Source organism: Gorilla gorilla, chromosome 3 (genome assembly GCF_029281585.2).
Source record: "Gorilla gorilla gorilla isolate KB3781 chromosome 3, NHGRI_mGorGor1-v2.1_pri, whole genome shotgun sequence".
Taxonomy (NCBI): Eukaryota; Metazoa; Chordata; class Mammalia; order Primates; family Hominidae; genus Gorilla; species Gorilla gorilla.
Window position 1 is genome coordinate 134,044,999 of NC_073227.2, and position 22,271 is coordinate 134,067,269.

General features: G+C 36.1%; 1 protein-coding gene across 32 annotated transcripts in view; it reads right to left on the reverse strand.

Moving 5' to 3' along the window:
* CAMK2D (calcium/calmodulin dependent protein kinase II delta) overlaps positions 1 to 22,271 on the reverse strand; it is a 316,681-nt gene that overhangs the window by 215,046 nt on the left and 79,364 nt on the right. For all 32 annotated transcript variants that reach the window (XM_019025556.4, XM_019025551.4, XM_063705498.1 and 29 more), the window contains exon 3: positions 976 to 1,035. In XM_019025556.4, coding sequence (XP_018881101.1) covers positions 976 to 1,035 — 60 coding nt within the window. The remainder of the gene's footprint in view (positions 1 to 975; positions 1,036 to 22,271) is intronic.

A 22,271-nucleotide genomic window follows, 5' to 3' on the forward strand; every position in this document is an offset into this window, starting at 1 on the left:
GACATAAATCCTGTCTTTCCATACTTCAGCAGCAGTAGCTGAACAATTCTTTTTTTTTTTTTTTTTTTTTTTTGAGACAGAGTCTCGCTCACTCGTCCCAGGCTGGAGTGCAGTGGTGCGATCTTGGCTCACTGCAAGCTCCGCCTCCCGGGTTCAAGCCATTCTCTGGCCTCAGCCTCCCGAGTAGCTGGGACTACAGGCGCCCGCCACCACGCCCGGATAATTTTTTTGTATTTTTAGTAGAGACGGGGTTTCATGTGTTAGCCAGGATGGTCTCCATCTCCTGACCTCGTGATCCACCCGCCTCGGCCTCCCAAAGTGCTGGGATTACAGGCATAAGCTACCGCACCCGGCCTGTAGCTGAACAATTCTTAAAGACACATAAAAGCACTATTCAAATGAGACCTTATATTATTTTTTGAAGTGTTTATACATAATCACAACCTTTTGAAAAACTATATATATAACTTTTCAAAAAATTGTTATACTTGTTTCATTTTTACCTTCACAACTATTTTCCCAATTAGGTAAAGGATTATTGTTTTCATTTTATACGACTCTACAGAAAGGACATTGAACTCATTAACATAGCAGACTCCAAATTATGTGGTTAAAATAAAGCTAATATAACCAGGGATTACCTAAATTTATTTATTTATTCTTTAAATTACACTCAGGTTTTCCACTGGTTGGTACACAACTTTCAGCACAACAGCAAACATACACTATTAATTAATTTAGTATCTTTGTTTCCACAAACTTAATTTTTCACATTTCTACTTCAAAGATTGCATCAAGAAACAAACAGCAAACACAGGAAAACTTTGAGGAATCAAATGTAACCAAGATTGAAAGTTACGAACCTATTTTTTAAAAGTTATAAATATTCTAGATTATAAAATTAGCATTTTTATTGTGGTACATAACATAAAATTTTAAATTAACATTTAAAAAACATTAAAAATACGTTCTCACCAATATTAGGGTGCTTCAAAAGACGGCAGATTCTAGCTTCTCTTTCTAGTTTCTGATGATCTGTTAAAAAAAAACAGAATAAGGCAAAAATAAAGCAAAAAATAATAAAACACAATAAACAGCATAACAAAATGACATAAGGCCTTTGCATTTACTTATCCTTTGATTTCATTTTGAAACAATGATAATTCAAATTTAGAATTAAGTGAATAGCACATAGTTCAACAATCTGATTTTATTTTTCACTGACTTGATGCTTGACAGAGTGCAGTATAGAACAGTGCTAGATTTAGACTTCGGGAAAATAGTGGAAATTGCACAAAACAATACTACTCTTTCTCATCTTTACATCAAGTATATATTATTGTAATAAGTTAAATAACCCAGTATAGACATACCAATTTAGAGCAGAGGATGCATATATGGAAATTGAATTGCCAATGGAATAAGTGCTAAATCAGGTAATTATATTTTATCCCTAATGGAGAATGTTCTCTGTTCAGTCATATGTTCTGTTAACCATTCTCCTTACAACTGTTGGCTCAACTTCCTAGGTATATGATGCTCTTCCTAATATCAAAGATTTCCAAAATTCCCTAATTGCTTGCTCATCTTTACCTTTCTATGTTTCCCTAACCATTTCTTTGAAGAAACATGAACCACTATAAACTTGTGTTTTAAGAATTATCTTAATATTCTTCTTGGATTTTTTGGTGGAGATACCTATAAACATAAATATAACCAAAATGACTCATCAAAACACAAAATAAATCATAGAGAGAGACAAAAACATGGTAGAAACATGTGTTGCTGATAAGGGTAGCAGTGTATAGTGGTCATTAGTTGAAAACTTATACACAAAATATCTGATTTAAATCTTACAACCACCATCTTATATTGACAATATTATCCCTATTTTAAAGTACAAATGCCAGTAGTTTAACACCACTGCCTCGATTAATGCAAAGCCTCCAGCAATTTCATCCACTATTTCTTTTGCATTTATGATGCAACACATGTCAACACATATAAAAATGTCAACACTTCTTTAAATAAAAGGAAAATAACGTTTTAGTTTTAGTTTGGAAATAGTTTTGACCTTGAAGATCCCCTAAGAGAGTTTCTGGCACTCCCTGGGTCTGCAGACACACTGTGAAAACCACTGGTCTGTGCTATAATGAACAGCTGTATATAATGTATATAATGTAGACTTTTTTTGGCCATTTAGAAAAATATTTTAAACACGTATAGTGCTATTAATAACTCAAAGTGTCAAAAAACAGTGTCTCAATAAATCAGCCCAGCATTAGATAGGCTCTAACGGTGTATCTCCATTATATCTGGATTCCCAAATACAAAAATAGATACTCTCTGGACCTACCATTATCTAAAATTATACCTACTTCAAATAAATGTAAATTCTTCAAACTCCCTAACTTTTTAACAAGTACTTATTCTTAAGACAAGCTACTTCCAACTTATTTAGAAGTATGCAAGCAAACACAAAAAGTAAAGGTAGATTTTGAAAATGCCTCTAACAGCAATACCATAAATATTGCAAAGTGTTATACCTAAAGTATATGAAAGAGGCTGGGCACAGTAGCTCACCCCTGTAATCCCCGCACTTTGGTAGGCTGAGGCGGGTGGATTGCTTGAGGCCAGGTGTTCAAGACAAGCCTGGCCAACATGGCGAAATCTCATCTCTACCAAAAAAAATACAAAAATTAGCCGGGTGTGGTGGTTGGCGCCTGTAATCCCAGCTACTCAGGAGGCTGAGGCAGAAGAATCACTTGAACCCGGGAGATGGATGTTGCAGTGAGCTGAGAACGTGCCGCTGCACTCCAGCCTGGGTGACAGCGGGAGGCTCCGTCTAAAAATAATAATAATAATAATAATAATAAAGTATATGAAAGACATATACTTAAACAGAGATTTGAATTTTGTTATGGAGACAGGGATATGAAAATATATGTGCTGAACTATGTGATTTTTTTATATATATAAATCGTCTGAAAAATATATAATTACATTAAAATAAAGAATAAAAAGGAAGCAAAAGACCTTTACAGACAGTAAGTTCTACAGAGTTTTTGCTATAGAGATAAACATAACTATAAAAAAATTATCGTTATGAGCTGAACTGTTGTTTCCCCATAAAATTCATATGAAGCCATCCTAATCTCCAGATCCCACAGAATGTGACTGTATTTGGAGATGGAACGTTTAAAGAGGTGACTGAGTTAAAATGAGGTCATTATTGTGGGCTCTAATCTAATATGACTGGTGTCCATATATGAAAAGGGGACTAGTGCGCTGACACACACAGAAGGAAGATCATGTGAAGACACGAGGATAAGACAGGCATCTACAAGGCCAAGGAGAAAAGCCTCAGAAGAAATCAATGCTTCTGTCACCTTCATCTTAGACTTCTGAGCCTCCAGAATTGTGAGAAAATAAATTTCTCACAATTGGCTATTTAAGCCACCTAGTCTGTTGTACTTTGTTGTGGTAGCCCTATCAAACTAATACATCTAATGTATCAGTTTTCTATTGCTATGTGTCCAACACCTCAAACTTAGAAGCTTAAAACAATGCATATGTATAATCTCACAGTTTCTGTGGCTCAGGAACCTGGGCATATCTTAACTGAGCCCTTTGCCTTAGGGTCTCTCACCAGGCTGCAATCAAGGTGTCAGCCATGGCTGGGGTCTCATCTGAAATCTTGACTGAGGAAGGATCTGCTTCCAAGCTGGCGTAGTTGTTGGCAGTACTTAGTTCCTACAGGACTTGTTGAGGTAAGGGTCTGAGTTCCTAGCTAGCTGTTGGCTGGAGGATGCCCTCAGTTCCTTGCATGTGCCAATATGGCAACATGTTTCATCAAAGTCACCAAAGGGAAGAGTATGGTAAGCAAAAGGGCAGGTCACTATCTTATTTAGCCTAATCACAGAAGTGATATCCCATCATGTTTTCCATATTCAATTGGTTAGAAAAAAAAAAACTAGGCTGGCCCAATTTCAATGTACAAGGGCATGAACAACAGGAGGCAGGATTATTAGGGCATCTTAGAATTTGTCTGCCACAGTAGATTTTTTTTTTTTTGAGACAGAGTTTTGCTCTTGTCAACCAGGCAGGAGTGCAATGGCACAATCTCGGTTCACTGCAACCTCCACCCCCTGGGTTCAAGCAATTCTCCTGCCTCAGCCTCCCAAGTAGCTGGGATTGCAGGCACCTGCCACCATGCCCAGCTAATTTTTGTATTTTTGGTAGAGATGTGGTTTCACCATGTTGGCCAGGCTGGTTTCAAACTCCTGACCTCAGGTGATCCACCCTCCTCAGCCTCCCAAAGTGCTGGGATTATGGGCATGAGCCACCGTGCCCAGCCCACAGTAGACTTTATAACAATAGTACTGATGGGCTTTCTCTGAAAAGCAGCTTCACTTACTTTTCCTCCATATAATCACATAACTTAGTGATCTTCTATGAATCATAGGCATTCTGCACTCTCCCACTGGGACATGTTTTGACATCCCAAACATGATGATGTAAGTAAATTCTAGTTTCCATTAAAACTAGAAATTAACAATAATGAAAATGCATATCACCTGGTATGTTTCACATTTAACATCAAGTCCACAACCTGACTTTTAGAGAGAGTAGGCAGGTGAGGAGTGATTAAATACCTACTACAGTATTACCAAAAAGCACATTTCTGTATTTATCCTGCTAAAGAGATGGATTACTTTTTAAGTCTCCTTTACTTTTAATTCTGTCAGCAACAAAAACTACATATGCTACCTCATCATTCCCAGCTCTGACAACTACAGTGGCAAGCGGTAAAGACAGATTATAAAAGGCAAGACAGCCATAATACTGTTTGGCACCATTTGAAGATTTTCTTTTATTATCCACAGGCCCTGAAGCCAGTGTGGAACCAGCCTTATTTATCATTTAATATTTATTAAAGTCCTTGAACTATAATAGTTTGGCCTTATTATTCCTTTGAAGCTCAAGTCCATACTCTTATATGAATCAAAATATAACTCTTCAGGCTGTAATCTTGTCAGGTCTGATAAGGTACAAACTGTTAGTAATATATGGTTGAAGACCTGCCATATAAACAATGCCTTAAGGAAAATACATCATCATTTGGTTCTGACATGAAGTCAGCGGGGGAATAATATTACCAGTAGAAAGACTTTTGGATTTTAAAACATTTCTCAAGAATTTTGGTGAAATGTTGTTATAATATTGCTTCCCAGCTAAGATATATTTTAACTTACAAAATATTTTATTTCAAATGAGGTGGAAAATGTGAATTCAGACCTAATGAAGTAAATCCTTGACTCCTGTTCCAAATCAAATTTTAATCTTTATGCAAAAGAATAATCCTGATCACAAATGCAAATTAAAGTGCTAGCCCTGATTCACTTTCACTCAACAATAGAAATATCACTAAAGCTACATAAAGCAACAATATATCTACTCAGGCAATATCAGGGAATAAGCTCTTATCAATAAGCAAATTTCAAAAGTACTTATTTACTCCTCCAAATACCCAAGCATTAAAATATTAACCTTGTTGGGGGGTTGGGGGAAGATCTAACAGTCATTGCTTTCTTACATGAATGACATATATAAAAGAATTTCATCTTTCTTGACACCACTGAGTCCTCATTATTAGCATTAATTATTACTCTCCTGTAATCCAGTGAAGTCCTCAGAGGCTACAGAGGTGTGAAAACCCACAGGTACCTGCACCACCTACCAAATGCCAAGGGAGGGGTTTGGGCAAAAGGAGGGGTTGCCTTCTGTCATAATTGGTCAGTTACTGCCCCTTCCAACAAATACACGCACATGCATGCACACACACGCACGCATGCACACACACGCACACGCAGGCACACACCCACATATAAGCATAAAACCTAAGGAAGGCTTGAATTTGCCATGGCCGAGAAGGTTTAACTCTTCTACTCCCCTTCCCCACAAAGAGAATCCCACTCCCAAAATAATCTTATAACCAAATTACAGAGGAGTTGCCCATGGGAGCATGAAAAATGGAATGTTTAAAATCCAGCTCTATCACTAATTTTTACCTTGCTGGCCTTTCGGCTTGTCAGCTTAAGCTGCTGAGCTGCTGTGTTCCCTATTCTTATCTCTTTGTCCTGACCTTTCCTGGCCTTATGCTCCAGTTTGAGATCAATGCCTCAGATCTGTTTTTGAGGGCAGGTTAATTCTGCCTCCCTGGCTTCCTTACTACAGCCAACCCAACTCGATTTTGAAATTTTTCACATTTGTTTCATTTCCAAGAAACTACAGCCTCGAGTAAGAGACATTCTACTTGCCCCTCTGGAAGAAACCTGGCTGGCTACTCATTCTCAGAATAGGGGAAGATAATACTAAATGTACCTAAACTATTTGAAGTTTTATACTGTTGCATCTGCTTATTACATTTTTTTAAAAAATCTCTTCATGAGTTATTGCTGTCAGCTGTTAGTGCTGTGAATGGCTCCAGTACATAAAACAGTTTCAGGGGCACATAACAGGCCTTAAATAAATGTTTGTTGACTGAATAAATGAATGAAGGATGGATGCCCCTTCTTTTTTCACAATTGCTGTGAACGGAGAAACGGAGAAAACAAAAGCTTAAAAATATAATCATAAATAAGCTGGAAGTGAGAACCTAGAGATCCTCTCTTAAAGAAAGATGTACTTTTTAGTGCATGGATTCCGGAGCACTATAATGTAGCTACTCAGAGGCCTTATTCCTGGAGGTTTTGGAATTACACGGTGAATGCATTTTTCTTGTTAGAGAAATTATGTCTCACTGAATGAGGCGTTTCTCTAGAAAGAATATAGAATCTATCCATTTAAGTAGGTCACATTTAAGAACAGACTGCAAGGTAGAAGGGGCTAAGGAAAGGGCCATTTGACTACAAAACCTGAACGGGATGTATATGAATTTAAAGCTGTCATATCCATTTAACAAAAAGTTTTAAAAATTCATAATTAAATATTACAAAACTATGCTATGTCATTGTGTCATAAATTTGAATTTTTAACTATTTGACCTAGAATCTTTCTGACATTAGGGACCAGTCCTTCTGCTGCCCACTATGCCTTGGAAGAATCAGTAAGATCCTACAACTATATAGGATGATTGTTCTTCTTTTCATGGCAAAGTAGAATTAGATATAGATGCTGAAAATTCCTACATCTTAATTTCAAATGAAAGTTTCTATATCTTAATTTAGAAGTGAAACTTTTTGAAAGTCTATTCTGTGCTGGAAGCTCATACAAATGTAGATTATGAATTATGATGTGAGTCCAACCTTGATTCTATATGGACTGGAAACCATGGCTTCCTTGTGGAGAAGCTCCACCCCAACATTTGAAAAAAAAAAATTACGTGAAAAAAGAACCAAGCCTCTACTTCATTTTACCTTCATTCTGCAGTTTCATCTATGGAGGAAAATGGAATTTTCAACTGACTACAGAGGAATAAAAGCCCATAACAAAGGTCCCTAATTTTGTAGAACACTAGACACACTGTAAGAGACAAGCCAGAGAAATGGAAAGACCTCTGGCTTCAGAGTGAAGCAAACAAGAATTGCTATCCTGGTTCTACCACTAACTACTAGCTAGGTGTCCAAGTTACTTGACCTTTCCAAAGCTCCTTCCATAACATGGGCATAAAATACCTAGCACCAGGCACTGTATCTGGAACAAAAGAGGTCCTCAAAAAATTATAGTGTCAACACTATTATCATTATTATTGCTAAAAATGTGTCCAACTTTAAAAGAACTAAATTCCTAAAAGCTACATTAAAAATTATATTAATTCCATAAAAATTATTTATTTTACATGTATCCTATTATAAAAATAACTGTTTTTCATAAAATCATATGATTATGCCCTCCAGGCCACTGATAACAGAAATAGTGGGAGAAACACTGGTATCTATGGTCAGAAAGAGACAAACTGAATACAGTAAAATACGGACAAAAACTCACAATTATTCAGTTTTATAGTATATGCTAAACATCTCAAAAATAAATAATATAGACAAAACTATTATTTAAGTGTAAAATTTGTAAATAAATAAAATTGTTCGGTTTTATCTATAAACTTACTATATTCTTTTATTCATCCATTTTGCATATCTGAAACATCTCTTCTGATTAATAGTTTATCATAAAATTGTTTAAGAGGGAGCTGCTGTATAATGTATTTATTCTCTTTCACAGGACTGTAAAGGAATAAATATTGATATTTGATGGCACCATTCTTATGTTGTCCTACAGAAGAAATTATTTTCCCTCTTCCACGACAATAATGGCATCTATTCAGAGATATAACATTATATGTGTTATTTTAAAATGCTTTACACAAAATTATGAAAATGTAAAGCAAAATCTACATTTTATAGGGCTCTTGTTCAGTTGCAATTTAAGTGAAGATACAACCTATTGTAGTCCTTTTAAAATTATAAACTATAGTGAATCCTAATTTATATAAAATATTTTCATATAAATGTTTATTTAATGTCTGATTATATAAACTATCTACATAGCTATTAAGAAGGAGATGGGCATACTCTGCTAAGACCTAATAGAAGTTTCAAGAGAGCCTCTTACTAAGCCTTATACTACTTCTAGGTGATGGGCTAAGGGGAATCTGAATTGAGCTTTTATCCCTTGGGAAGGGGAAAAGTGGGAGCATAATTGTGTAGAACAGGGTACACTGGAGGAGGTAGAGTATTGAATGGAGACTGTTGGTGGACTGTAGATTTCCTTTGGAAGATCAAGGAAGGAGATGGGCAGGAAACTCTGATTATACCCTTCGTAGCTCTACCTGACATTAGCGATCTCCCCTCAGTTTTCATACCTTCTGTGATGGTGTTGCTGTCTTCCTCTCACGAGAGTGCCTCTGTCTGTCTGTCTGTGTGTCTGTCATTCTGTTAACATGGCTATATCACTCACTGCATGTTCCAAGATATGAAACTTGTCTTATGAAGGTCACCAGAGGATTTAGGCAGGAGGAGTAAACCAGGAAGCATAAGAAGAGGAGAGTGGTATGCAGAATGGCCAGACAGCCAGGACATGTACCTTCAGGAGAAAGAGGATCCAAGCAGTACTCAGTAGGTCAGAGTCAAGACCTGTCCAAAGGAGGAAATCAAAACTTCCAGATGGCATTAGGACACATGGTATCAGACAGAGTTCACACAGAACAGACGACCATCTGTCAACAGTACCATTTAAAACTATTATGGCTGGGTGTGGTGGCTCACGTCTGTAATCCCAGCACTTTGGGAGACCCAGGTGGGCAGATCACAAGGTCAGGAGTTCGTGACCAGCCTGGCCAACATGGTGATACACCGTCTGTACTAAAAAAAATACAAAAAATAGCTGGGCATGGTAGCGTGGGCCTGTACTCCCAGCTACTCTGGAGGCTGAGGCAGGATAATCGCTTCAACCCAGGAGGCGGAAGTTGCAGTGAGCCAAGATTGTGCCAGTGCATTCCAGCCTGGCTGACAGAGCAAGACTCTGTCTCAAAAAATAAATAAATAAATAAACAAATAAATAAATAAATAAAAAGCTATGATGTTTCAACTGATTGTTAATATTGTAACAAGCCCTTATATAAACCGCAAGTTATAAGGATATTAGTTGGTGCATGTTAAGAATTAAAGAGGTTTAAATTTGTCTATATCTTTATTTTAATTGCATATCAATAATTTAATTCATATAAAATTATTCCAATTATACTATTATAGAGGACTAATGAGATAAATTTTGTATAATATATTAACTCTACCCTCAGTCTACAATCAAATAGTACTTTCCTTAGATGTAATTTTGCTTGTGAGAAATTTGCTGCACAATTCCATTTTGACTTTTAGGCATAATAGAGCTAAGTCACTTGAGACACTTTGTATTAAAATCTTTCAAGCTTTGGCTATCTAGAGATTAGAAGGACCCAGAATGGAAACAAGGCATACTAAAGATAAACACATCTCTACTAAAAATACAAAAAAAAAAAAATTAGCCGGGCACCGTGGTGGGCACCTGTTGTCCTGGCTACTCGGGAGGCTGAGGCAGGAGAATGGCGTGAACCCGGGAGGCAGAGCTTGCAGTGAGCCAAGATCGCGCCACTGCAATCCAGCCTGGGCAACAGAGCAAGACTCCGTCTCAAAAAAAAAGATAAACACAATCCACCCTTAACCATCTTTTTCCAGTGGCCCCAATGATTTTTACAGGCAGTTGTACAGTAACACAAGAGAACACTTACTTCAGGGATTTTGTTTTTCTTTTTTTGTTTTCTTATTGTGGTATGATAAACATATTTTGCTATTCTTAAGCATTTTTCCTAAGAATTAAGTACACGAATTTATTCAAAAAGTGAAAAGTATAAAATATTTATATGGTTTTCCATAGGAAAATTTTCCTTAGGTAGTTTAATACTAACACATTAAAAATAGAGATAAAAGAATAACTTTGGATAACAATTTAGAAGAATAAAGGGAATGAAATGTAAAAGAACACAGATTTTTTGTGGTTCCTTTAAAGCATCTGGAACATGCTGTTATTCATTTTTCTGTGACTGAGTTCTCCTGAGAGGTAACTGTGAAGCTAAAGTAGCTTAGGCTTCTGGGCCCTTCATATGCACAGACTCCTGAAAGGACCTTAGCAATGTTTACAGACTCATATGTTTTCATAAAAGTTGCAAAACATGATATCTTAACAGTAATCAGTTATGATCACTATTTCTTTCCACTCTCCTTTTTCCTCCATCGCACTTCTCTTTGTGTTGGGTGACACTGGAGCAAGCATGAACATTTTTGAGATCTAACAAAGGGGAAGCTGAGCTGCACTGAACATACATGTAGTTTAGGTTTAATAAAACATATTTACCTGGTTTGCAGTCACTTCTATGTTGAGGTATGTTATTGCCAGCCATCCCAATGTAGGGATGTTTTGGAAATACACCCACCTCCCAGTCTGCCATGAGATAACGATGTTGACACACCAGAGGTGGTATCAGCATATGAACCTGAACTACAGATCACCCTACAAGTGTGTGAACAAAGGAGGAGGAAAAATGTTTTTGTTATTTTTCAGGAATTTGTTATGCTTTGTAGTATCTGTCAGCTTTTTAAAATTTGTATTCTTATGACTATTTCATCCTAAATATATATTCACTTTTGAGTTTAATTTTTTATTTGTAATCTTTTCTTTTCCTTAGGAAGAACCTCCCAGATTGCATACATGTGAGGTGCTGCTAAGTGTGGATGCATGTTCCTTGTTATGTTTATGAAAAATAGTAGAAGATGAGAATGTATTGTTTAAATTCTAAACACAAAAAAGACTTGCATATTAAAATACCTCAGATAATTTATAATATTAACTTTCTTCTTTAAGTGAATAGAAACTCATTTATACTGCTAAAACTAGTCATTAAAATCCCATACATATCTTATATTACATTAGTCACGAGTGACCCGCCATAGTAAAATGATCACTAAGTTGAAAGTCAAGGTAAAGAAATTGGCTTCCAGTACAGACTCTGCCAAGAATGGCAAAAAAGCAAATCTTATACACGTGTAAAGCTATATTTATTCCTCTCTATCCTATTAAGATACTGTAAGTTGGAGATACTATGTATTTATTTTTAAGGGAAAAAGTCCTTGTATCAGACATGCTACTTAACATATTTGTAATTAATATTTTATTAAGCAAACACAAGGGAACTGCTAGCTGTTTTGGAAGATAAAGTAAGATGTTATGGTTTAAGTACTTGCAAACTAATAATTAAACTAGCAATTATAAGAATATCCTTTGAATTGAAAAAAGAAAATGAAGTTATCATTGATTGAACTACAATCCCCAAGTTAAAAAATGTAAGACACTTAAACTCTTGCATCTATATATTTTAATTCTATTAATTGAATTAATTAATTAATTAATTAAAAATAAAATTAATTTAATTCTATATTCTTTGTTTACCACATTTGTGAATGCTTTTATTTCCTATACATACACACACACAAACACACACATAAATGAGGTTTAATGCAGCCACCTAAATGAAAAAAAATACTACTGAGTCAAGATATTTAAAATGAAATTGTGTATCCCATGTACCTCAAAAATATGTAAAACTATGACATATCAATTAAAAAATATAAAACAAATGAAATTTTCCGTTTTAGCTGAAACCTTGAAGGCTAAAAACAAAATAATTATCAGATATAGGTGCCAAATCAGAACTTGCCAAGGGTTCATCTGAAGCCATTCTGTCATCATGAGCCCACTGTTTGCTTTTGGCTCTACAAGAGAAGGTAATGAGACCCCCAGAGAGGACTACTCAGGATAGAGTGGTCAGAACATTCTGTACCACCTCCTACTTCACACCACAAAAGAGCTTACTCAAGGGTACCAAATTGGAAGGGAATGAGTGTCTCTGAGAGAAATATTTGAAAAAAATGCATCTCCTGGAGTTAGAGAAAAATAACTACTACCTATTTTAAATCTGACTTTAAAGGCAGGAAATTGTGGCTTGCTAACTGTCCTGGAATTGCAAAGCCTAGAGGACTCCGTTGTGATCAGGCTATGCTTCCAACAATGGCAAGAAAATTCTCATGGACAGGATACAGACCCACAGGAGGAATGATCTCACAAGGGACAATGCCCAAAAGGACCACCTGGCAAGGCAATGTAATCCCAAAAGTGGGGTGTAAAGCCAGAAACCCAGGAGCTGCAAAGACAGCTAAAAACATCCAGCCAGGGGCGGCATGACTATCAGAGGAACTATACCCAGAGGTCCCTAAAAGGATTTATCCAAAGAGAGAGTCAGCAATCATGCATCTAACAGAGGGTAGCAGTGCAGGTTGGAACTGCGCCAGTGACTCAGACTTGCCCAGTCCCTTACAGCTCTTCTCTAAAAGGCCCTAAGGGCAGCCAGTGAGTGGCAGAGGAAGTCAGGTGACAGAGTGTCAGTACCATACACCCCCTGGTGCAAGGAGGCTGTCAAGCCTGAAACAGGCCCAACCTGAGGTAAGAAATTTTAAATGATTACTCTGATCAGGACTTTTAAAATCCTGAAATGAGACTGTTCTTGTGACTAAAAGACACAGCAAAGCTCTGAGATGGCTGAAATAAATATATTCAGTGGGAAGAGGAATAAAGCAGTTCCCACTTGCATCCCACTGAAGCTAGATGGTTAGAATTCTGATTACAGTATTTTAATAAAATAGTCATTTATTATAAATATTTAACAAATATATAACCATCTAGTGTTTGAATTTACTGAATATCATTGCCTTTACATCACATACCTCTGCTTTCACAATTCCATGTCCAATACCCTTTGGAAGCAGAGCTAGGAAGAACAATCTAGGTAGATTATACTAAAGCAGTTGTTAAATATGCTTGCATATTTTTTTACAATCACCTAAAATTTTTCTAGATAACCTACACTTCAGGAGTGTACCATCTTATTGATTCTGATATTGAATTTATGATACATATGAAATGCAGAATAAAATTCCCCAGACTGAGCAGAGTGGTATTCTTAATTAATCATCATTCTAGATGTCATCATTCATCATTCATTGAGAAGGAACATTTACCTTTTACCCAGAATGCTCTGTCTCAGGTAAGTACTGCATCATTTAGAACATGCATTTGGCATTGTCATAGCATTACAAGTGGGTCAGGCCTAAGTTAAGAGCTTATTGCAACTCTGCCTGGCTTGATGCCCACAGTTTACAAGGAAGCATATTCAATGCCACTTAAATTGGCTGTGGTTCCTTCTAAATTCTGAAAGAGGAAGATTCCTCTATGTGACAAACTTTAAAGCTGGCAGACAAAAACCTGTCCAGGCTGGACAGTTAATTTCCTCTCCCATGGGAAATTAACAGATCTACTGCCCACCTGCTAAATGTCTGTCTGCAGAGTGATACTGAAAACAATTTCTGACTTGTGTTAATCCACAGATATTCTCACAGCTTAAAGAAGGCTTCCTAACAAATGGAAAGGGGGTGGCAAGGGAAGCCCCAGGTGCTTAGTGGGTTTTTTGTATCACAGTTAACAGAAATCAATGACTACTCCCCCCGAGAGAATAAACAACAGAGGCACTAAGGAGGAACTTCTACTATTTGCTCCTTAAAACTTGAGACTCTAGGAATTCTGCCAAGTGACCTGGAAATAAGGGACTGTGACCAGAAGCCTCTGAAGAGAGCATCATGCATTAGCTTCTTGCAGTAGAATTAAACATACTGCTAACATCCATGCATGCATATTCCATCTTTGACAACTTACCTATCTTCTACACAATAGAAAAAGAAACTCTTCTTTTCACATAGCCTAATTCCTGACTTTTCCCCTACCCTTGTTTTACCTTTTCCTTTCACCTTAATATTGGCTTTAAAAATCTCATTGTAAAACATGATACATTCTCACTGAAAAACATGTATATTTCAGCTTAAAGAAATAAATATGATATAAAACTACCCCACTACCTAGATATACCACTATTTACATTTTGATGAGTGTCTTGCCAGTCTTTTCCTAGGCATATATATAACATATTGCTTTCATCTTTACAAATCATAACTTATATACTTTTATAAGCTGGTTAAATCCCTTAGGCAATTATTGGTACAGAGAGATTGCTCACTAGCCAGATAAATGGAGAATGATAAAAGTTTACAAACATGAATGGAGGTGCAGACAGGGGAAGATCCTTTCCAGACAAGATGTATCCCCATATCAGAGAATGCCCCTCCGCGCAATTTCTGTCAAAAGGAGCTAACTCATTGGTTCCACAAAAAGTTAGCATAAATGGTAAAGTTCCCATGGAATCAAAGAGAAAGCAATTATTCTGATTAAAAAGTTCATCTCTGAAAGAAAAAAAAAACATGCGACTACTATGTAATTAATGTAGAAGCAAAGGTAATTGTAGTCAGAGAGGTAAAATTCCATGTAAAGTTCATAAAATTTGCACATGTGCATAAAATTAAAAATAATAACACCTTCCATCTAAAAGAGCTGCACTATTTTCTTCATTCATAATTTATCCCTATGCTTTATTCATTCACAGCTACCACTTGTCTTTGGGTAAGCCAAGATCTGTACAGCTTCTATACAAGTGATTATGACACAATTCCTATCATCTTGGAATAGGCAAGCCAGATGAGGAAACTCCTTTAGTTCAGATTTTCATGTATCTGTATAATGGCCAAAATATAATGAACAATTGGGAAAATATAACATTGAAAATCTAGAAACTTTATCTCTATCATACAAACCATTCAAATCTTATGAAATGTTTACTGGGCACACTAAGTGGTTCTCTTTCCCCACCACCATTCAACCTACTTTATGTATTAAAGACTTGGCATCTATCCAGTCTTCTACTTCACTGAAAGTTTGCCAACATTCTGGGCTATTTCAACAGACACAAGGATAACTGGTTCAACACTCAGCCTATCAGTTCCTTGACCTCCCTGTCTCCAGTGGTCTTCATTTCCACTCGATTTCAGTCACCACTCTCGCAGTCATTCCTTGAAACTTGGCCATCCTCCTCCAGAATCAGGGAGTTAAAAATCACAGTTGCTGGCCATAAACTGCCCATTTTCTAGATTATTCAGTGTCTCCTAGAGTGGCTTTTTTTTCAAACCATCAGGAATACCAGTCCACTGACTCCTCCACTGTTCCCAATCCATAAGTCACTTTATTTACTTTGCTCCACACAACTCTATGCACTCTTTGACCCTGTCATGCTGGCCTTCTTTGAGTTCCTCAAATGTGCCATTGAAGGAGTTAAAAATATACCATTCTGGCATAATGACTATTGTGAATTAAAGGTACTTGAAAAACAGCAGGTACAAGATCATTCTGGCCTCCTTTCTGTTTCTTAAAAGCAGGAACACTGAAATGTCCTCTCCCTATACCAGAAGGAAAGCAACATTCTTATCATCAAGGATGGAAATTTGAGCCAAAGAAAATTCTGTACAGACCTTGCTAAAATAGCTCTTGTCTCTTAAGCCTCTCCACATAATTTAGTTGCTTTTTCACAACTTACTACTATTTGTCCAATTCAATCTATAACTGATTCACTCTAATTGTTTCTCTGGGTCTTCATTTCTTCATGAGGACTCCCACTGCTGTGTAAAAGTTGTATTAAATCAATTCCTGTGCTTTTCTCCTGTTAATCTGTCCTATGTCAATTTAATTCTTAGGCCTAGCCAGAAAAAACCCTAAAGGCGAAGAGCTAAAATTTAGGCTCACTCCCCTACACTATTGGGTTGCCTTTAGAACCTTTGTGCATGCTATCCTGGCTGCTGGAATACTAATCGCTCCTCTGTCTGATTTATATCTGTCTATTCATTCTTTATATCCTAAAGCAAGTATCTTTTCTTCAAGGAAGCCATTCCTAATGTGCTCAAACTCCCTACCACTGGCTTGCATACATAGTACAAATTCCACCTCTATATTATACTTGACCCATTTGTGATTTCTATTTAGCTGAAAGATTTTTTTTTTAATGCTCTGTCTCTAACAAAATAAGGCCCAAGACAGCAGGATCTATGTTGATTTTTTTTGTTTCACCATTTTATACCAGCTCCTAAGACAGTGTATGATCCACAGCAAATACTCGTAAATAATTATTAAATGCATTCAGAATAAACAGGAAGAAGGGGTATCAATAGGAAAGTGAAAGTAACAGAATGGAGACTATATCTGATACAACTTGGCTTACTTCCTTCTTGAAGGAACTTGCTTGTCTTACTTCCGTCAGACATGAGGATAATCTGTCAATCATCTAGAGCCTTCTCTAAGAGTCAAGCGATGCAATACCATCTGAATAAGAAGGCCCATGTCAGTAGTGGCCCTTGGATAAGAACTGAGTAGATTCTAGTAAATTCAATGATTACTGGATTGACAAAAATGGGATTATTTATTAGGTTATCAATCTCATATATGTGATATATATGATATGAGCTGAATGACAGGCATTGAATTAAAGAGATAAATCAGTCAAGTAAAAATAATCTCATGTATACAGAGGAAAAAAATGGCTTTTCATGGTAGCAGAATACATATAAATCTAAAGGGGATATCATACTTGTGTTAAGTGGAAAATATGCATAGGATAGTATCTAGTAGCATCTTGATAAAGCTTCAGAGATCAAGCGAAACTATGCAATAATAGCTATGTGATAAAATAAATGTCATGAAAATAAAGATTTTTAAAGCTATCTATGGTAACATCTCAAATAACTAGAATATTTTATAATTTGATTGTTCTGGTCAGCTGAAAATCAGGCTGCCTACAAGTTAAATGAAAAATACCCTTTTTCTAAGAGTTGTCATTAGAAATCCTCATAAGCTAGGTTAACTCAAGCCCCGTTTTTAATAAGAATAGTTCTATGAAGAAGCTGCTATTAGGAGACAGGCTAAGCCACACAGTAGAAAGAAGCTGAGCAGCAGACAAAGGTGGATCTGAGAGCTCTTTAGCAGGCTCTGGTGAGACTCCGGGCAATGGACCTAACCTTACTGACATTAGTTTCCTCAGCTGTAAGACATGAAATCATCATTCCCTAGGATCCTTGCAAGACTTCAAAGCCTTTTAGGCATCTATTCTCTTCGTGACATCAGTGGGCTAAACTAAGACCTTTTCCGTTTCTGTGATTTTATAGTTGGTTCTGTGATTCTTTTATTTTTTTAGTTTTTAAATTTTAGTTGACACATATTATATTAATTGGGGTATCAAGTGATATTTGATACCTGCATACAATGTATAATGATCAAATTAGGGTAATTAGCATATCCATCACCTCAAACATTTGTCATCTGTTTATGTTGGGAACACACAAAATCCTCTCTTGTAGCTATTTGAAAATATATAATAAATTATTAACTATAGTTACTCTAAACCCTACAGTGTTGTAGAAGACTAGAACTTAAATCTAACCAGCTGTGGTTCTGTGATTCTTAAAGGTCTAAGTGAAGCAAAGTAAATCCAGCCCACAGGCATTTCCTTCACCCAATTTTTTGAATATTTAAGTATAAAATACAAAGACAGAAAATTGCAGATGTCATGAGTATATTGCACAATGATCTTTCATAAAATGAACACACATGTGATCAGCACGCAGATCAAGAAACAGATCTGGGTGCCATAACCAGCACCCAGAAGTCTCTCCTACTCCCTGCCCCTACCTCCACACCAGAATAACCACTATTCTGATTTCTAATAGCAGAAATTTAGCTTGTTTTTATATAATACTTTATGTAATAGGAATAACACACTATGTACTGTGCCTTGTTTTTATTTTAACCCTGGAACACATTCCACTCACCTAATGCTGCTCTGGGGTTCTAGTGCAACAACATTGTTAAGAGCTGCAAAATTTAAGATGGATGAATGGAAAGGTGAAAAAAAAATAAGGAAATATGAAAGGTTGTTAATGCTAAAGAGCTCATTAAACTTTCAAAGACTTGTTCTAACAGATATAATTAATTCTGTGACCACAACATAAATAAACAGTGTGCAAAGTCAAAAGTAGCTTAGGTTTACTAATACACATATGTCAAAATTTAGACTCTTATCCTCTTCTCTACTAACACATGCGGTTGTTTTTTAAATACTTGCCTCTCCCCAGCCATTTTCTTTTCTTTCTTAATTCTTCCCTAGATGTCCTTCATATATTCCAGCCACATATTCTCCAGTCTCTGCTTTTTCTGTCCTGATTTTAAAAATCAATAATAACATGTAAAAGAAACCCACAGAAATAGTAAGTCATATCCCTTAACCATGGGTAGAGAAAAAGCAAATTTTTAAAAAAGCTGAATTGAGTTTTGACGACTCTGATTTCAGAACATAAAATAATTTTAAGCAAAACTTCTAAATGTAAACTGTGAATTAAAGAACAAATAAAGAAATACTAGCCTTCCATTACAATAGGAAATCTAATTTGGAAATACTCAGCATACAACTTACTTTATCAGATCAACTTCATAGTAGGTGTCAGACTTACTAGTTTTTTTAAGACAAAGATAAGCAAATCTAAACTATTTAAGAAAGAATAAGAAAAAAGGAAAGGAAGAAAGGCCTCTCACAATGATTTATTTGAAGACAGCTAAAGAAAAGTTACCTAAAGTGACTGAACCTTTCTTCTGGGGCATGCTTTGTTTTAATATGAAAATACAATTTCCAAATTAATAAACTACAGTATATGAAACAAGCCCATTATAAAGAAGTCTAGCAATTTGTGGCTTGAGGATTTCCCTTCTACTAGTCCTTTTTCACATTATTATTATTTTTTTCTTTTTTTAAAATCAAGACAGGATCTTGCTACATTACCCAAGCCAGTCACAAACTTTTTTCACGTTATTTAAGTTCTTGTCATTGTTCAGATTCTATGGAAGCAGATGCTGAGATGGCTTATAGGGCATAAGATATTTACATAGAAGACCTGTAAGATTTTATCAGATCTGGAAAGGAGAAGGAAGAAAGATCAGGAAGCATGAGAAACAACCATGAGGCAAATCCAATGTCTCTAACCAGTGGAGCGCTCTAGAACAAACGCTGTCCATCAGAGTTGTCTAGTGCTGGGGTCTTAACTTAGTCATCAGATGTGAGGTGCCACAAGAGGGAGATGACTTTGGGAGGGCCAGCTCTGTGCAGCTGAAGCTGACCCTGACTGCTGGAGGCTCTCCTGACTGCCTTCCTTGGAGGGGCATCTGAATGGCCTATCTCTATGTCTGTTACAGTTCTTTCATAGGACATGAGCTTAAAAAAAGGTTTAATAGGTTCAAGAAGCTGAGTGGGACAAACAAACAAAAAGATATAAATCAGAGCAACTCTAGGGTAAGTTCCTCTTAGAAATTATCTGGCTATGGACTGCTGCTTTGATAGATGAGGACACTGAGGCACACAGAGGAGGAAATCTGCCTAGTCACATAGAACAAACATTCTTTGTGTTATGGAAAAACCTGTCCTTGGCCTGAATGTGGGTGACTCCCATTAGGATATGGAGTGATGGCACCATCCTGTGCAAGGACTAGACACAAATGAAGGCATTTTAATGATAGGTCTGATTTATGGAACACCTTTCTCTGGGGCAGCACTGGGAACTTGGCTAGCATGGGCTAATTAATCTTCACCACCTCCCTGTGAGAAAGGTGGGTCTCAAAGACCATTCCCCTAAATTAGGAGTCAGAAAGAATGAAGTACAAAAGGATTTCTGTAATTTTCCTATAATCATTCATTAAATTATGAAGTGCTGGAAGACCCAGGTATTTCTTAGCTCCCTGTTGACTACATTTACTGAAGCAAATATTGTATTTTACTGATAGTCATATTTAAGCTATATTTCTTTCCCTTTATTCTTCATATTATGTGCAATACTTCTGTATAAAAAGTAAAAAATGAGACACACTGTGTGATATGGTTTGGCTGTGTCCCCACTCAAATCTCATCTTGAATTGTAGTTCCCATAATTCCCACATGTCAGGGGAAGGACCTGGTGGGAGGTAACTGAATCATGGGGGTGGTTACCCCCATGATGTCATGATAGTGAGTGAGATCTCACAAGATCTGATGGTTTTATAAAGGGCTTTTCCCCCTTTGCTCAGCACTTCTTTCTCCTGCCGCCATGTGAAGAAGGATGTGTTTGCTTCCCCTTCCACCATGATTGTAAGTTTCCTGAGGCTTCCCCAGCAATCTGGAACCGTGAGTCAATTAAACCTCTTTATAAATTGCCCAGTCTTGGGCAGTTCTTAATAGCACCATGAGAATGGACTAATATACTGTATATTCTTCATTTTCAGTGCAAAGATAGTGAGTGACATGGCCAGTCCCAAGAAAACATTCACTAATCCCAGAAAACTTCAAGATTATTTTGAGTAACAAAATCTCACCTCAAATTTTATGCTGAGTTAATTCCATGCTATAAAAATAAGTGATCATAAATGCAGGGGCAAAGATCATGGATAAAGACACCCAGACAATCCACTATTTAATCAAACTCTCTACTGAGATTTAAATGACAACTGAAATATGAATATCTTATTTAAATGACTTCTGTTTTACATATGCCAGTAACATATTCAATTAAAAAAAAAAACAGCCTTTTCCAGTTCCATTTTGTCATTTGATTAGTTTGTAATTCCAGTTTGCTGGTTTCTCCAGCACAAAGTATGTCTGTACTCAAAACTGGCATTCTCTACCAAAATATTCTATAAAAAGCATTGGATACAGGAGCAGTGGAACTGAGTTTAAATCCTATTCTACCCCTTCCTTTCTGGGGAAATTGCTAAGCTTAATTTTCCATATATATATGGATGGAATATATATCTTCCAGCATATATGATGGAAGATGATAATGCTGTACAGGTAACTGCAAGAATTAAATCAGATTACATATGTTAAACTTTGCATCACAGAATAGGAGCTAAATGTTTTAGCTGTTTTGATAGAAGAGGAAGAGCAATCTTCAGTTTTAATTTATTCATTTTTTAAAAAATTGCCACATATAAACTGCTTTAAGAGGAAAGTATATGAGAAATTTATAAAAATGTATTTTTATATGAGAAAAATTTTCTCATATAAATTTATAATTTCAAATTTTAATTTATTAAAAAGTCACTCAGACTTTTATAAATTAAATTTTAAAATATAGCTTTATTTATTTTTTCAAATATCAGAATATTATCATTCACCATTTTTATGCATTTCCAAAATTTATAATGAGTACTTTTTCTTCTTTTGGATTTGAATCTCTCATTTACTTCAGTACCATTCAGACTTCAACTTCTGTTCAAGACTGAAAAAAACTATAATGCAATTATGAGTAGGCCATTTCTTCCTTCTTTCTCCTCTACTCCAACTTAAGTACCTAGAATCCTCACATAATCTCCAATCTTTCTCACATCTATTTTACTAAAATTATGCAAAAACCTATAATTTGATATTTATCTTATTTAAAATTAGGAATTGTATCATCTTAGCATTTGGTTCAGTAAACACATGAAAAGTGTTCCTTTACAATGACTATTATTCTAAGCAAATGTTTTAAATAAAATATTCCTCAATTGAAGTCAAAATTAGTCATCGAAGTTTTGCTGGATGAAATAAGGACTAAAGTACATGGGGCCCTATGACTATAATAAACCCATCTGCATTCACTGCTTTACTTAGAGAAATAAAAGACTCATAGTTTCATTATGTTCAATCATCTGCTAGCTACCCTAAATACACTTGAGTCACATGATCTATAATGCAG